This window comes from Eptatretus burgeri, chromosome 12 (assembly GCF_056783735.1).
Source record: "Eptatretus burgeri isolate ZD-2024b chromosome 12, Ebu_testis_v1, whole genome shotgun sequence".
Lineage (NCBI taxonomy): Eukaryota > Metazoa > Chordata > Myxini > Myxiniformes > Myxinidae > Eptatretus > Eptatretus burgeri.
The window spans coordinates 49336455-49355365 of record NC_140972.1 but is presented as its reverse complement, the minus strand read 5'-3'; the positions used below and the strand labels follow the sequence as shown (position 1 = coordinate 49355365).

General features: G+C 43.3%; 1 protein-coding gene across 4 annotated transcripts in view; it reads right to left on the bottom strand.

Annotated features, from left to right (window-relative positions):
* TJP1 (tight junction protein 1) overlaps window positions 1-18911 on the bottom strand; it is a 141394-nt gene that overhangs the window by 50669 nt on the left and 71814 nt on the right. For all 4 annotated transcript variants that reach the window (XM_085850463.1, XM_085850462.1, XM_085850461.1 and 1 more), the window contains 6 exons: window positions 16450-16588; window positions 11027-11172; window positions 10391-10490; window positions 4781-4931; window positions 4414-4522; window positions 1314-1533 (listed from right to left, as the gene is read on the bottom strand). In XM_085850463.1, the coding sequence (XP_085706589.1) occupies window positions 1314-1533; window positions 4414-4522; window positions 4781-4931; window positions 10391-10490; window positions 11027-11172; window positions 16450-16588 (865 nt within the window). The remainder of the gene's footprint in view (window positions 1-1313; window positions 1534-4413; window positions 4523-4780; window positions 4932-10390; window positions 10491-11026; window positions 11173-16449; window positions 16589-18911) is intronic.

Genomic DNA, 18911 nt, shown 5'->3' with positions numbered 1-18911 from the left:
TTGTTTGTTTTGGATAAACAACCATCGATTATCAAACTTTGATGGGCTTAATAGCCTCCTGCATTTAAGTGCCTTGTAAGGGAACTTGTATTCTTGCGGGCCTCATCCATGACACCTGACAAAACCAACGAAGTTACCTCTCCATTGAATCTTTCCCACAAGTGATATTTATTACCCACATTGCTCTTTTCCATGTTGATTTTTCATCTTCCGTAATGTTGACATTCCCGACTCATCTCGATCACCGGTATCTTTCGTTCATCTGATTTCTCCATGTGCCTGTTGTTGGCTTAATGGTGAAGGTGGTGGGTTTGGGATCCAAGGATCCCGAGTTCAAATCCCTCTCTGCTGTTGAATCAATACCAGGTGGGGTTGACTCTGTCTGTCATCCTTCCGAGGTCAGCAAAATGAGTGCCAGCATGCTGGTATACTGAGTCGGAGTGGCGACCCGTCCAGGATTGTGCCCAATAGCCAAGGAGACTGCTTCAGCAGCACCAACACTCTGCACAGAGTATGGTCCCAATAGAATAGATGGATGGATGGATGGATTTCTCCATGACCCAGCACTCAACCACAGAGAAGTACAGGTATAACCAGTCTCATATACTCTTATTTACGTCCGCTTCAAAAGATATTTGGCTCACCAAATGTTCTGAAGTCTGCCGAATGCCACAGTGGCCAAACCAATGATTCTCTTTTTAAAGTTCTACATGAGATTCCCCTAAAATCACAAAACATTTTCACAATGGAACCATTTCAAAATTAGCGAGACATTTTCATTTTATTCGCTCACCTTCATATAGATCTAAACAAGGCCCAAGTTACCCGAGATTGGGACTCGTAAAAAGAAAGGTTTCTATAATTGCTATATGAAATCATTACCATTTCTGTTGAACAGCTTTCAACTGACAACGTTATCCGACTCAAACTGAAAATAAAACCAGAAGATTAAAAAAAAACACCTCCAAGACAAATATAACCCTTCATTTGACCATTCTCAAGCAATTTCCTTCCAGGTTGAGGTCTGCAGAACTCGACCAAGACCCGGGACCTCTTCACAGACCATGTAGGAAAGTGAAATCACATTTGCGAAAAGGTCCCGGGGCCCCGGGCGAGCTCCTAATTAAGCTTACTCTTAAAAAAATAAAACATGACTCGCATTGCATGGCAAGTAATGGCTCGTTTCATCAATGGGAAGCATTTGCCAGATGATTAAAGTTATACCTCCAATCCAAGGTCAAGTACCATCCTTCCTACAACACAAAAGGAAGAACCACACAATACAGAGAAGTATCCTCCCCACAATTAAGTACCTGTTCTTGTTGGGAATGATGCCACGCTCCACCTCCTGGTTGTTCTTGCCAATACGAATGGCAAGCCATGACCCCAGCTTCCCATTGTACAACGTGTCCACCACACGGAACACCTCACCGCGTGAAAACGTCAGGCCGTATGGAGACTCTTTCTCGTAGTCAAAGTGTGTGCGGATGTAAAAGGAATCGCCCACATCGGACTCCACGATACGCTGATACACTGCAAAACAAACAAGGAGGAGCAATCAGAGATTGCAACCCCTCGCCAGGAGTGGTTTTGTGTGGAAAATAAATGGAAGGATGTACCAAATGAAAGGTCTAAATGGTCTAGTTGTAAATTTATAACGAATGGTCAAAGTCTGAAAAGTTGTAAAGGTCAAATGGTATGAAGGTGGAAAGGTCTAAATGGGTCAAAAAGGTCAAAGGGGGTCTAAAGGGTCAGAATTGTCTGAAGGGGTCTTCTTCTTATGTATGGCCAACAAGGGATGCACTAAAATTTAATGTCCAGGTTCTGCAGCCATGTGACTGCCTCAGGGGTGAGTTGGTGGAGAGTTAAAAGTCCTTCCGATAGCTGCCGTAAGGGACAGCGCGATGTGATGTGCTCCATCATCTGGATTCCTCCGCAGGGGTCCACAGGCTATTAAAAGGTCTGAAAGGTGTGAAGGTCTAAAGGGCAGAAAGGAGTCTAAGGGTTCTAAATAGCCTTGGACTCCTCAGATCCTGTAGACCGAGAAGGGGGCTGCAGGGTCTTCGGGGCCAGAAAGGGCCTTAGGTCTCTTCAAGGGTGTTCATTTTCCAGGGGGTCTTAAAGGGTGTTAGTGGTCTAAAGATTCCTAGGGTTTTTAAGGTATGTAGGGGTCTTAAATGGTATTTGGGTTAGAAAGGGACTCGAAGAGTCTTATGGTTCTAAAAGGTCTTTTGTGTTTTAGGGGTCTTACGGGTTTCTAAAGGGTCTAATGTAATTAATACATATATACACGTTCTGTACGGACAGACAGCCAAACTCGAAACGTTTTCTGTTTTACCAACATGGCTGCCACACCATGTCACCAACGATGCTATAATCATCATTATAGCATTCCGCATGAGTAGTCACACTTATGGTGAAAATTTCGTCTCAATCCGACAAGCGGTTGCGGAGAAAAACATGAAAGTTCTGTGCAGACAAACAAACAAGAGACAGACAGACAAACAAACACTAATGCAATACCCTCTATTCGGCTAGAGTAATAAATAAATTAAAAGGCAGCAAGTCACGTTGAGATCACGACCATCGATATCTCAGAGTACACCAAGTCGTTCTACACAATGGTAATAAGCATCACGAAGCCCTCAACTTGCAGTCACATAATATACTTCAAAAAAAATTCAGCAGCGCATTCAGCATTGGCCAAAGTACATTGCTTCACTACGGGCGCAAGTTGAGAATCTAAAATGGAAAACTACCATTTACATGTTACTAGCAGAGTATCCACCCTACGGGCGATCTTGTCCCAAACATGCAACACGTTCTTGAGACGCACACCCATATTTGGGCAGTGCATCAGCAATGATAGCTCTGTACACACAAAAAAAAACCCCAGGTTGCATGCATGAAGCAAAAACATACCAACTCCTTACAATTCAAACCACCTGACTGAAATGGAAAACACGGGGAGAGGAACACTGGCCTGTAAGTGGTGGGGACTTGTAATACCCTCTCCCCACCTGGAGGCGACCTACACGATACACATTTACATAGACAATTTGCGTTCCACCCTACCCCACCCACCCAGACCACCAGCAAAGATAAAAACAGTCCTCTACACCAATTGGGGTCATGCTGATCCTATGCAGAAAGCCTGGATGTAATAATCTTAGAACTGTTGGAGTCGCGCGACAAACAAACAAACACACAAACACATGTCAGTGAATTATAGTGAGGATACAAGTATCACACTGTACTCGACGAAAGGCAAACAGGTCTTATTAACAGGTGAGGGCTTAATCATCTTTCATGTGCAGCATATGGCTGTAGGTAACATCAATTCTGGGGGTGCGGAAGTGCTGCTGATGCAGTGTCCCATGCAAATTATATCAGGAATTTGTCATTTGTTCAGGAAGTCAGCGACAGCTCACGTACTCTTTACGAAAAACACCATGGGGATGTTTAACATCCACCAACTAATGCCAGCGATACGAGTATCAAGAAATCAGAAGTGATCAAATACCAGGTTAATCAAAGCTGATAGAAGCTGCAAACCCAATTGCTTTTATCCAAATCGATGAAAACACTTTCACACAAATTTAATGATTTGCTTTAGTTATTAGTTTTACTTGCAAGAAAAAAAAAAACAAAATGTCCCAAGTCGACGTTTGACGAGAGCATGACAGGAAATACTGGGAAGCGAAGCTTGTTCAAAACATAACTGAAAGCTTTTGCTTCCCCCAATAAGGCCCCTTCCCCTCTCCCCCTCCCCAATCACGAAATTAAGCTCGGTTCCTTTGTGTCGAACAGGAAGACGGACAGACTTTGCTGTGCTACTGTGCGCTGAAAGATGGGAGAACCTGCAATTGTTAACACTCGCAGAACAACACAATGTACCGCGTCCCAAAATGGCAAAAAATGGAGGCATTTCATGCAGACACCACACACACACACACACACCATTATATTCAAACACATTTAGAAAATAAATAAATATTTAAATTCAAATTATTTATTTGTATAAAATTACGTTCTCCTCGCACCGACGTCAGCATAGTTTGCTCTTTCGAGTGACCGACAATAAAAAAATAGACGTAAATTAAATGTAAATTTCAGGATGAAGCAGAAATTCAAAGGAACTGTTTTCTTTCCAAGATCCTTAAATTTATAGTCTGTGACTATCATTACAATTTTATTAAATCCTTGAAAAAAAAAAACAACCCATAATAAGATCCACAATAAATGTATTCTGTTACCATGAAGCACGAGCTATCCCAGAACGCACTTCGCATCGACGTGGAGGAAACACCGTGGTAACCATGTCGTAAATTCGCCACACACTCCTAATATATCAAATCAAAACCTACTTTTGAGCACACAAGAGAAAGAGTATCTATCGGCTTACATACTGACCATCTCTCTTGCGCTGTGCATGCACCGTAACCTCCTCTCCCTTGGGCAGATCCAGCAGATACAGCACGGCCTCCTCACGCACTATGTTCCTGAAGTCCACATTATTAACCTGGGACATGCAATGGACACATCAGCACCGTTCCAAAGCTCACAGAGAAGTACTTCCTGGTCAAAGGGAGTCATTTTAGACAAAGTAAAGCAGAATTTACACTGCAACCTAACTTTTGCATGACAAACAAGCCCACTCCCCCCTCAACCTTCGACCTAACCACCTCCGTTAGTTCCATTTCCAAGAGAAGAGGAGAGGAGATTGAACCCCCTCACCTCCCCTCACCCCTTTTTCTTTCCGCAGTGGAAGCAAACTCACCCCAAGGATTTGATCACCCTCTTGTAGACCCTGCTGGGCAGCTGGGCTACCCGTGGTCACCCCAGCCACAAAGATGCCCACATCATTGCCACCTGCAAGGCGCAAGCCCACACTGTCCCCCTTACAGAACCGGATGAGCTTAACTGTGGGGCTGATGGGAGAGTGAGGCACAATAGCATTAGCAAAACTCAAATTGGAACAGAACAGATTTGTACATCATTTCACTTGGAGAACCTATTAGTGCAGCAGAACCTTAGTGAGAACCTATTAGTGCAGAATTAGTGTTATTAGAGAACCGGGGCTGAAAAGAGGCCTAAAAAGGGACCTACCCCTCCCGGTGGTAGAACAAAGCGGAACCTGTTTTAAATGGAAGGTATGGATGTCTACAAATAGAAAATCATGGTTGTATAAATTTTAAAAGTGTACAAACATGTGAATTAACCCCTTGTTTGCCACATACCGTTACATGTTGATATAATCAAATTAATACATATTACTGGCTCTTGTAACTGAATATCAGTTATACGATTCACTACATAGGTATTTTTGAATGAGGAACAACACATAAAATATGTTTAAATGTTTATTCAATAGTATACATGCCTTTAAATAGACTTTAACCCCTTTTTTTCCACAACATTTTGTCAATTTGTGCACATTAAATATAAAAGACACCATATAACTAATGTAAAGAAATGTCATACTTTCCTTAGACTTATCCGATATGGTATTGATGGCACTATATACGACATTAAAAATATATCACTTACACTTGTGCTATTGTGGTTTTAAGGGACTATGTGACCCTATTTGGCAGTAAAGACTTTTTCTGACCAAAGGTGGCTCTCTTTATGTATCTTGAAATCAATCCAATTCATCAAAGGTGAACCACAGTAGATTAGTAGAAGCAGAAATGTCATATTATATGATGTCAATTGTTATTTTAACCCCTATTGACGCATTTAACCCCTTAATCATATTGAGACAATACACTCCAAAATGTCAAATGCCTCCAAACACGATCATCTTTAGATTATAATCTCCCTGGTATGCATGCGCATCAGAGCACATTCATACACTTGGTTAACAATGCATCAATGCCAGGTAGAAGACACTTGTATGTGTCAAAGTTCAGATCGGTCAAAGTTTGGGAATAGTGATATATGAGTCTACTTTCTTACTGATCGTCTGCGTCTGAGTCTGCATCATTAGGGATGGTGGTTTGACACGCTTCATGGTCACATTCACATGTCAATACAGCGCAGTCCTGCCATCAGGCATGTGCACTTGGTGTCATCTGTACAGGCTCCATCTCTGCAATAGAGATGTGTCAGGTCCCTGACTTCTGCCGGTGCAGATTCTTGTGCAAACATGGTTGGGTGCAGTCCTGTAGTATCGCGTACCAACCATTGCCAACTGGACTCTCCAACTCAGGCTTCGCGATGTGGCTGCTGCACCAGATCACTGTTTGGTATCAAGCTCTGAGGGAATGCTGCTTGAACGCATCTTCTGTTGGGGGCAGTTGGCTGGCTTGCTTGTCACTTGTGGTGGCAAGGAAGTAGCGTAGTTCATTAAGTGTAGCACATTTTTGTCCCTTATTTCCATGTAAGCCAAGGACAAGCTTTCTCGCTGCTTCAATCCAATCTGGACCACCAGGATCGACCAATCCCATCAACTGCCCCAGATTCAATCTGCTTCTGAAGGGTAGTGAAGACAGTCTTTTTACCAACTCAGAAGAATGCATTGGTGGAATCACAGCCAGTGAGTCAGGTCAGGTATGGGAGCATGTGCCAGAACAGCACGTCGCTGCGTCCACTTTCCGCCGGTACTCCAGGGGCCTCCGTCTGGCCATCCCCATCTCCTTGAGATGATGGTCAACCTGCTGCAACCATGAGGCACGTGGTCGGCCCACTGGCCTCCTCCACTAATGAGACTCCCTCGCTGAGAGAATCTGGTGAGCAGGATCAGCATCAGGAAAACGAGCCACATGTCCATACAGCCGCAGCTGACGCTCACGGACCATGCAGGTAACAAATCTCATCCGAGTCTCTCTCAGCAACCGCTCGTTGGACACAAAATCCGACCAGCGATAGCCAAGGATTCTCCGAAGAGACCTGGTACCAAAGGAATTAAGTCTCCGTCTCAGATCCTTGGTCAAAGTCCAAGTCTCGCACCCATAGAGCAAGACTGGAAGTACCAAGGACCTGAAGACTCGGACTTTCGTCCTCCCGCACAGGTACCGGCAGCGCCACACCCCATGATCCAGTGAATCCATGACTCCCCAGGCCCGACCCAGACGTCTATTGACTTCCGGCTCACAACCTGCAGAGACATGAATATCACTGCCAAGGTAAGTGAATCTATCCACAACCTCAACATCCTCACCACAAACAGACACAGACAGGACAGCAGCATCCAAGATGTCACCGAAAGCCTGGATCTTAGTTTTGACCCAAGAAATCCGTAATCCCAACGGCTCCGACTCCTCATTCAGCACCTCGAGGGCCCCCATCTGCAAAATGACTGCATCATCTGCAAAATCAAGGTCCGAGATCTTGACATTGCCAAACGATGCACCGCAACTTGATCTCTCCGACATCCTCCCGAAAATCCAGTCCATACAAGTGCTGAAAAGTGTGGGGGCAAGTACACATCCCTGACGAACTCCAGTAACAACTGGAAATAAGTCAGAGATGGTACCACCACCCTTCACAGCACTCTCAGTACCAGAGTAGAGTTCAGACATCAGATCGATCAGTTTTGGTGGCACCCCACGAAGACCAAGAATCCTCCAGAGGACATCCCGATTCACTGAATCGAACGCTTTACAGAGATCAACATAGGCTGCAAGCAGCCCCTGCCGAAACTCTCGTCTGCGTTCAGTGAGGACACGAAGTGCAAGGATACGGTCAATCGTTGACCTCTTTGGTGTAAAGCCTGACTGCTCTGGACGCTGGTGCTCAAGCAGATGGTGGCGAACCCTATCAAGAATTATCCGAGCAAAGACCTTGCCCAGCACTGAGAGCAGCGTCACCCCTCGGTAGTTGTTGCAGTCTTGGCGATCACCCTTCCCTTTCCAGAGAGGGACAACAAGGCCCCTCTGCCTGGAACACAGGCATCATCCCAACTGACTGGAAGAGCACAAAACTGCATGCAACGACACGAGTGCAGCATTTCCACCAGCCTTGAGAAGTTCGGCATGGATGCCACAAATCCCTGGAGCTTTGCCCCGTTTCAACTGGTTCACCGCAGCCCGTGTTTCCACAAGCGATGGTGGACCACAGTTGATTCGAGGATCAGCAACAGGGATTGTAACACCCTTGACGTCCAACTCGACAGCTGGGGGATCAGCCTGGTGGGGATGATCATGCCAGTGAGGGCATGGGCTGAAAGCAAACTCTGGCAGAACATATCCCCAAGTTCATCGCCTATGATGTGGATTGGTATAAACGTTCTCTTGTGACACATTTGCCGCTATGACCTGCGTGCATAAAGGTCTCTTTGGCCAACAATCCTCTGTTCATATAATGCAATAGGAGAACGAGAACGTCCGAGTCATCACATCGGACAATGATCCGTTGGTACAGGGAAGAAAGGCTAATCGCATGTAGTATCATACGTGTATCGGCCTCTTCGTGTGTGCTGTATAGGTCTTCCACATTGTCCAAACCAACAGAAGAGATGCTCCGAACTTCCTCTCCATTTTGGAATCCTCCCGCAATCACGATTGATTTACCATGTGGAACTGTGGCCTTGGAGTTTTCCATGATGTATTCACTAACTAACTGCACAAGGTCAACTTTGTTCCCTGTTCCATTCAGAAATTGTCTGTAATTCGGCACATTCCGATTTCCAATGATTTGGTGAGTTGTCACATTGTCTGTGGCTCCCCGGCGTTGATGCTCAGCAGCTTTGATAAAGGCTTCCTGGTACCTGTCAAATTCCAAGGTGACTATTGCCGTGTCAAAGAGCGTATTCTTCAGGATCTCTCACTTGGCGCTTCTGCACAATTTCGGCAAGGTCGTTGAATGTCTCGAAATGGTCGTCATTCAACGCCTGAACCAATGCCATTCCATCAATGATGTTGGCTGTATCTCTGCCATTGTACGGTGGAAGTTCGAATAGCTCTTCTGAGACCGACTCTATCTTCTTCGCCAGGTCTGCCTTGTTCGTTTTTCTCAGAGCTCCATCGTCGTGAAACATAGAAGGAGGTACTGCTGCCAGCTCGAAGGCAAGCACCTTCTTCAAATCAACTTCTCTGTTTTGGGACACTGCCAACAAGCGCCTGAACAGGACCTCTGTGTTCATAGTGATTTTCTTGCCTTTGTCGTTGGTAACATTTTTTTTTCATGTCTGCGAATGTCAAAGCCGTTTTCCGTGGTAGAGCATCCCAGATACCTTTAATTTTCTCTTTTCCTTCGACCAATCGCTCGTCGACAAGTCCCTGGTACAAGGCTTTACCTGTTAATAGTAATGAAGCCAGAGATTTTTCGACAGCTGCTGATGCGACTTGCCCGCTCACGATGTTGATCAGCTTTTCTGGGACATCGGATAGGTCAACTGGATCCTGGCAATGATTCAGAATGTAATCTCGTACTTGCTTGACATTTTTCACATCTGTTATCATTCTGGCATGTCCCAACTCTTCATGCTGCCGACTCTGGGGGTTTGACAAACACATTTCCTTGTACCTTTCAGCATATTCCCCTATTATATGTCGTGTCAACAACCAACGCAATAAGGCCCCCTCCCGGAGTGTGAAACCTATTATACCTCCATCGCTCTTCGCCTCCCGGTTTATGGTCTGCTCGAGTGCCTGGTCTGTTGGCACGCAGTTGAAAGTTGTCTCTTGCTTGCGTCTTACGACAAACCCTCCATTCATTAGATGTTGGAACATGTCTGGTTGTGCAGTTTCCAGGGATTTCATCTCGGACACGTAGACGGGCGTGTATCTAGCGTAGTTGACTCTTCCGGCTAAATGGAAGAATGGAATTGCTTCTAGAACAGCGTCAAGGTGGAGTTGAAAGTTTGCCTCTCTATCAGCCCTCAACAATCTCAGAAGTGTATTCCCTGCCTCAAGGAAACTTTCCCAGAACGCAAATGTGGACGATTGCTTCCTCCCATGCTCCTTGAATTTGCAGATAGTTTCCATTTAGTGCAGCAGACTGAGGCTGAAAAAAAATTACATACCCATCCCGGTGGTAGAACAAAGTGAAACCCGTTTTAAATAGAAGGCAGTATACATGCCTTTAAAGTAGTCCATATAGAGCTAGACTATTAATTTGATTAAATCAACATTTAACGGTATGTGGCAAACAAGGGGTTAATTAATATGTTTGTACACTTTTAAAATTTATACAACCATGATTTTCTATTACTAGACATCCATACCTTCCATTTAAAACAGGTTTCGCTTTGTTCCACCACCAGGAGGGGGAGGTCATTTTTTTCAGCCCCAGTCTGCTCCACTATATGGTTAGTACGAGTAAAACATTCGTCATACCCCAAACAATGTGCCTACAAACGGAATCACATCTTCACTACAATGTAGATGTAGCTATAGCATTCTCCTCCACTTCCAGCTCTCTGACAAGGCAAAAAGTTGCTTACCTGAACATCTGATCGTCATCTTGGGGCTGGTACCCTTCAGTGGGGCTCACCGGAAGGTCCACGTCTGGCTGTCCACTCTGAGCAAATACCGGCTTTGGGTCTGAAAAGAGCACAGTGGATAAAACTATGTGGCAGACGAATGGCCATATCCATCAGCAATGCCCACGGCACCAAAGAGCAAGAATGAGACGCATTTCATCCTAAAAACAGTACATTTCCAGAGGTTTGTTGTACAATCAGTTTCAAACATGTACACGAATAATTATCTCAACTTCAAAACCCAAGTGGTTTCATTTTGCTACGAATGACATCAAAATCTTCAGAGCAATAATTCTCCTCGATTCAGCACACCAGCTTCAGTTGGGGCCACTTTTGAAAGAAAAATATGAGGAAATGCTTTTCAAACCAAAGGTTCGTTCAACAATCGACTTTTAAAAGTGCTTTGTTTTTCTTCTTTTTAAATCATTCTCCAATTCCCCCAATGCCAATTGTTATGTACCATAATGTTAATGCCTCCCTAAAGAGCCTTCAGAGCCAAAACACAATCGAGATACAAATGCTAAAACACAAACACTCTCAACAACCCACCCCCCACCCCACCCCAGTAAGCAACTACAAAGCAACCCTGACACAGACCAGGAGGTGGAGTGGCTTTATCTTCCACATGTACAGCTTTCGACTCTTCGACAACCTTGGGACTGGGTACCCAATCCTGCTCAGTGACAAACGGCGTGGGAATGGCACCCATCTTCAGCATTTTGTGCCCAGCATCATTCTTCCGCCTGTATGCACACAAAAACAATGACAGAAAAACCGTCATTTTCAAGGCAGTTTTACCTGCTATATCGCATTTAAGATGAGGTTGAAATAAAAGTTCAGGTCAGAAGTTTTGTTTTGCGTTTGGGTGCTCAATGTAGTTTATATCCTCATGGCGCGTGCAACTTCGGCGGCAAAATGGCCAACTCGGGTTCTGGGAGGTCGGCGGTTTGAACCAGACCCCGAGTCGTACCAAAGACTTTAAAAATGGTATGTGCTGCTTCCTTGCACGACACCCAGCATTTAAAAAAGATAATAATAATAAAAAGGATAGAGCATGGACAAACAACCATAGGTTGGTAGGCACTGCATGGACTTGATAGGCCTAATGGCTTCCTCCTGCAACAAAGTTAATTGCAAAGGAACTCATTATTATAACCGAGTTAAAATTTGCCACAAACACCCAGCGCAATAGACTGGCACGTTAAGTTTCCAATTACTGTATTTTATATTTTATTTTTATTGGAACCATACTCTGTACAGAGAGTGTCGGTCCTGCCGAAGCAGTTTCCTGGGCTGTTGGGCACAATCCTGGACAGGTCGCCACTCCATCGCAGGACACTCGAATGGCTCAATTATCACAGCAAGCTGGTACTCAATTTGCCGACCTCAGAAGGATGACCAGCTGGGTCAACCCCCTGGTGTGTATTAATTCAGCGGCCAACGGGGCTTGAACTCAGGACCCTAGGATCCCAAGCCGCTACCCTAACCACTGAGCCAACACCAGGCTCAAATTACTGTACAAACCATAAAATTATTCTGTGCTCTTTGGATTATTTAACAGCATTAAGTAAAACATTAGGCTGGTGTTGGCTTAGCATTTAGGGTGGCTGGCTTGGGAACTTAGAGTCCTGAGGTTGAGTCCCGTTGGCCACTGAATTAACACCAGGTGGGGTCGACTCAGCCTGTTATCCTTCCGAGGTTAACAAAATGAGTATCAGTGAACTGGTATAGGGGCACAGCATCAGCAGCATAGTTGTGCCCCAACCAAATGATAGCAACCTGGCAGTCAAGCTGCGGCAAACAACAACAACACATTCCATTCATTCAAAGGATATTAGATATTTCAGAGAGATACTTTAAGCACGTCCATGCCAATGTTTCGTTTAATCGAAGATTGGGACAGATCAAACGAGAAGGGCACTCGGTAGAGCGCATACCTCCGTCATGTAATGCCTGATCCACAAGAACGTATCGGGCCCAAAAGATTTTTTAAATATCATGCAATACAAAACTACATCGTTTTTTCAATTGGATTCAATTGAGATTTTTTTGTCATCGATCTACACAAAATACCCCACAATGACAAAGTGAAAACATGTTTTTAGAAACTTTTATAAATAAATTACAAAAAAACAGGAACAATACCCTCAGGCGCTCACCTGGGAGAATAACGATACTGAGGAGGAAATATAGGTGGGACAGCATCAGCAAAATGTACCAATGAACCAATGTTATAGCAAATACTATTTTGGGAGGCAACCCCCCCCATAAATCCCCTTTGACCCCGATTTTTTTTTAAATATCGTGAACAAACTTTGGTATATCAGAGGTGATGAAGGTTGCGGTAAAGTTTGATTGAAATTGTATGTGTAGATTCAGGGAAGAAAGCAAATACCTATTTTGGGGGGTAACCCCCTTACACCCTGTTAGGCCCCGATTTTTTTGAGATTTTTTTTGTCATGAACAATCTTCCGTACATTATGGGTGATGAAGATTGTGGTCAAGTTTCATCGGAATTGTGTGTGACACTTCTGAGAAGAAAGCAAATACCTCTGAGTTAAGGGGGGGGCAACACCCCCCCCCATAGACCACTCCATCAACCCAAACAGACTCCGATTTTTTTAATGCCGTGAACAAACTTCGGTACATCATGGGTGGTAGAGGTTGTGGTTAAGTTTCATAAAAATTGCATGTGTGGTTTCTGAGAAGAAAGCAAATACAAATGTTGGGGGGCAACCCCCATAGACCCCTTTCGGACCCGTTTTTTTAATACCATAAACAAACATTGGTACATACAGGGTTATGGAGGTTGTGGTAAAGTTTCATCAAAACCCCATGTGTAGTTTCACAGAAGAATTTAAGCATTTGTGGACGGACAGACAGACGACGCGCCATTCCATAAGCTCCCCAGAATTACGTTCCACGTGAGCTCATGAAAAGCTGAAATGTCTTGCTTCAATAAGTATTCAACCCCCTTTGCTATGATGCTCCAAATTGAGTTCAGGTGTATCCAATTTCATTTGATCATTTCCAAGATGTCTCTACAACTTGGAGTCAACCTGTAGACAATTCAATTGATTGGACATGATTTAGAAAGAAACACACCTTTCTACACAAGGTACAACAGTTGACCATGAACTCGACCATGAAGTCCAAAGAACTGTCTGTAGAACTCTGAGATAGAATTGTGAGGAGGCATAGATCTGAGAAAGGAGATAAAAATTTCTAGAGTATTGAAGGATCCCAAGAGTAGTAGGCTCCATCATTAGGAAAAGGAAATGTGTAGATCGATGACAAAATCGATGACATGATATTTTGTGTTGATCGATGACAAAAAAAATCTCAATTGAACATGGAACTACCAAGACTCTTCAGAGAGCTCGCCTCCGACCAAACTGAACAACCTGGCAAGAAGGACCTTGGTCAAGGAGGTGGGCAAGAACACAATCACCACTCTGACAGAACTAGAGTTCCTTGGAGAACCTGCTGGAAGGACAACAGTCTCTGCAGCACTTCACAGATCTCGCCTTCAAGGGAGTGGCCAGACGTTGTCACTCCTGAGAAAAAGGTACATGACAGCACACCTAGGGTTTGCAAAAAAGGCACGTGAAAGACTCAGAGCATGAGGCAAAATATTTTGTGGTCTGATGAGATGAAAATTGAACTCTGTCCTGAATGCAAAGCGCTACGTCTGGTGGAAAACGAGCACAGCTCATCACCTATCGAACACCATCCCTCCCGTGAAGCATGGTGGTGGCAGCATCATGCTCTGGGGATGCTTTGCAGTGGCAGGGACTGGGAGACTTGTAAGCCTCGAGGGAACAATGAATGGAGCCAAATACAGGCAAATCCTTGAGCAGCAACTGCTTCATAAAGTGCAGACCTCAGAATGCAGAAATGATTTATGTTCCAACAGGACAATGACCCCAAGCATACAGCCAAAGCAACACTGGAATGGCTTCAGAACAAGAATGTGAAAGTCCTTGAGTGGCCCAGTCGAAGCCCAGACCTAATTCCCATTGAGAATCTGTGGAAAGCCTTGTAGATTGCTGCTCACCAACACTTCCCATACAACTTGACAGAGCTTGAACAAATCTTTGAGGAAGAATAGGAGAAACTCCCCAAATCCAGATGCGCAAAGCTGAAACAGACATTCCCGAGAAGACTTGAAGCTGTATAAATTGGCAAACGAACTTCTATGAAGTGTTGACTCAAGGGGTGAACACTTATTGACTTGAGACTTTTCAGCTTTCCATTAATTTGTAAAAAATTCTACAAACACGTTTTCATTTTGCAATTATGGGGTATTTTGTGTGGATTGGTGACAACAAAAAAACTCCTACAAAAAAAAACAAAAAAAAACATTCCATTTTCAATTCAGGCTGTATCAACCAAATGTGAAAAAGTCAAGTGGTGTGAATACTTTCTGAAGGCAGTGTGTTTTATTAAAGTAAAATAATATAAAATAAAGATTGTAAAGGTCATATTAAAATAATAACCAGAAAGTTGGTGTCAAAGCCACCCAATGCTCGCGGCGAGCGATGACGCCTGTTTATACATTTATCGTTTTTAAAAGACTAGTCTAATAATATTTTTTATAAAGCATTGCAGTGAAGTCTGATCCAAATAATTTTAAAGCAATATATGTATTTGTATATTGTAATCAGTAAAAAATAGTGTGGAAGATAAAAACATTAGAAAGGAAATAACTTGCACCAAAAACTTTAACATTTTCACGCTGACGCTGACGCTCACGCCGGGGGTATCGGTATAGCTCTCTGTTCTTCAAACAGGCGAGCTAAAAATTCATTCTGGAAGTTTACCAGCATTGATGCAGGGACTATTACACCACCTTATCCACTATGTTACATATTAGTTCTTCGTGCCTGTCTGTGCCCTTCATGAGGTCCTTAAAAACAATGTTTCCTGTTTGGAATGATTTTCAATTTTGTTTCACAACCAGACAGGAAAACAGAGTAAAATTTCTTCATTTCACTCCTTCTCTGTGCATGTGTGATCGGGACAAATTGAGAGCCAAAGTACTCCGAAACTTCAGGTTCGTTTTCCGATTCACCTTCAAAATATAACATTAAATTGAAATCGAGCCGTTCCTCGATCATAAACCGACGTATGGCGACGGACAGATGGACAGACAGAAGTGAACCAATTGCTTAAACACACTTTTCGCTTCACGTGCATGGGGTATAATTAAATTTGAAGGCAAGGTGAAAAATCAGTAAAGTTTGAGAACATCCATTCCCAACGGTAACGTTAAGACCCTTTGATATCGGCTGCAGTCTTAAAATGCACATCATGCTTCCAAATAAATAATCATTGCTGGCAATAGCCATAGTAAACCCTGGCAACTATTTTGTTTTCTTTTCACCATTGTTTGGCAAACCTCCTTTCTCCCTACCAATGCACTCTCAAAAAAAAAAAAATCCTTCTTGCAAAGAAAACATTGCAAATCAAAACAAAACCAACGAGACAATGTCCGCTCGCATACCAAACAGAATAATTTGAAAAACTCCCTCAAGTGCCTGGCATTTTTCACAAGCAGAAACCTGTTCAGATCCACAGACAAACCACAGAGAAGCCAACACAGCATTCTGCACAAACATGTTACATGAAAAACTCACGCTGGCAATCAACTCGAGCTCTGTTTAGGCCTACGTGCTACAGCATATCAAAATATCCCATGGAGTGAATATGGCATAAAAATAAAAAATAAAAAACAATAAACCCCAAAAAAACTGTCACAGGAAAGGAATGCACATTCCCCTCCACACTTTATTTTGCCAAATAACCTCCAAAAGATGATTGTTTGAGGAAAAGCAACAGCAACAGCAAATACCACAAGATTTGTTAAACTGGCAAGCTCATATAAGGCACAAGCCAGGTGTCTTGTCCACAATCGATGTACCAGTACCTTACAAAGTAACTGCCCCTGTGCCCCCACCGATTCCAACCCCACCCTCAACCCACAGAAAAGAAAAACAAAACAATTAAAAGATACTCACGTCTCCTCTGGCTGATCACCTGCCTTGTCCGAGAGGCCAGACCCCTGGCCAGCACTGTGCGGGGAGCGAGAATGATCATCCGCCAGTGGCTGATCCTGGTTCGAATGATCCGAGTGCAGAGAGTGGATGTCAGAGATGTCTGCATACAAGGAGGCACATACCATCTCGTACATTGCAAGTGTAGCCAAGCGGCACAGTTTTGAAGCCCAAACAAACACGACCGACAGGCGCCAATGGCATGCGAATAAAAGTTCATGGGGCATGGTCCCACAACACTGTGCACAGGTGCAAATACAAGCCTCCTTCACAACTCCAAAACAAGTCCTTTATTCAAACTTCTCATGCAATGGGTAGAGAAAACTACTACTACTACTACTACTACTACTACTACAACAAAGATACCAAATGTACATCACTTTCCCTTTAAAATCCAGGACTTTTGTGAAAAATATCAGCTCAACCTCAAACAAATTGCAACAGAATCTCTTTCAACTGTTTAATACTCAGATAAGTGTCCTCTATGACATTAAAAGCCAAAGTCATCCAGAAAGTGATAAGCTCAGAAAATCAGTCAAATATTACCCCACCCAAACACCTATTTTCAGATGGGGGCCAAAAATAAACATAAAAATTTAAAAAGCAAAAAAAACGGTCAAATGTCCCACCCCATTAAAACATTGATCTGACCCACTAAACAATCAAAATCACCAGTCAGGTTATTTTACATGATATATATATATATATATATATATATATATATATATATATATATATATATATATATATATATATATATATATATATATATATATATATATATATATATATATATATATATATATATATATATATATCTCACTCAGAACAGTTTTAAAGATTTTTTTGAGGGGGGAAAGGCAGGAGGGAGGCAAATTTGTATGCTAATATCAAATGATACTTTTAAATTGTACTTTATATTTTTAACTCACAAAGGTACCAGGCATTGCCCCATCCCTTCCCCTGTCTGCTCCCACCCCACACCCTCCCTCCAGACTCCCACCATAACCCCTACCCCTCCCTCCTCCCACCTTCATCCACCCAGCCTCACCTATTCCCCTCCCTCATCCCACATCCACCCACCCCCACCCACCCCCACCTGGATTTGAACCCCGACCCAGCTTTAGAGTGAGCATGCATAGAGTCGTGGCCAAAAATATTTGCACCCTTGCACGTTTTTCAATTAATGCACCATTTGTTCCAGAAAATTGTTGAAATCAAATTATATATATTTTGGTTTCCACGAATGTATTTATTTAGTTTGCAGTGGAAGAAAACAAAAAAAAAAAGCTGAAAAAAATTACTAAATATTAGCTTATTCCAGAGAAATCCTAAAATGGCCCGGACAATATTATTGGCACCTTTTAGAAGTTATGAGAGATAATTAGATTTCAAGCAGGTGATTCTCCTTTATTTTGGAATTGAACTCACCTGTGGTGAGGTGCAGGTGCCTGCAATATAAAAATCACTCATTCAACAAGTTTGAAAAGAGAAAAGGAGTCATTCTGCTGTTTTGTGTCTGTATGTACCGCAATGAGCATGGAGAAAAGAAATGAAACTCGAGAATTGTTTGAGGAGGTCAGACACAAGATTGTAGCCAAGCATGGACAATCTCAAGGCGACAATTCCATCTAGAGAGACATTGATGTTCCTGTGTCCACTGTACACAATGTTATCAGGAAGTTTAAGGCCCACGGTACTGTCGCCGCCCTCCCTGGATGTGGCCGCAAGAGAAAAGTTGATCGAAGAAAATTGTGTTATTTCAAAAAATTGCAAGGGTGTCAACATTTTTGGACATGACTGTACCTCCCGGCTTTCCTGCCATGATGTGGCGATTCCTTACTTCATAACTGAAAAGAATTTTCAGCTGTCTGTCTGTTTCAGCTGACATAACAGCTGTCTGAGTGGACAGCTGGATCATGCATCATAATTTATCACTTCCTCATCGACTTGCTTCACCATCATGGTTTCAGCTGCTCCTCCCAAGAAGTACACAAGTTCAAACAAAGTGCTATTCTATCCCATGGAAATGACATACCCAACTTCATGTCCCATTTTATCCCATATCCCAGGGTAAATGCCACACCCAGTGACACATCCATGGTGGGACGAGTTAAGATCCAGTATCAGTGAGAAGAAAGTCACGGGATGACTTTAGTCATGATATATCAAAACCTGTCCAACATGAAGGCCAATGACCCGACAGTGCATCTCAATATTCTCTGGATGACTCGCATCGTGTTCGGATCACCAAGGAGCATGGTCTGGAATGATGCAATTTGTGCACCACTGTGACTACCCTGGGAAATAATCGATGATGTTTCTTCCAATGATCAACATAAATCTCAGTGATACAACATGCACCGACTCAACACTGAAGTTTGTGCATGCAAGCCGTCACGGTATCACACCAGTCATCACCTTTC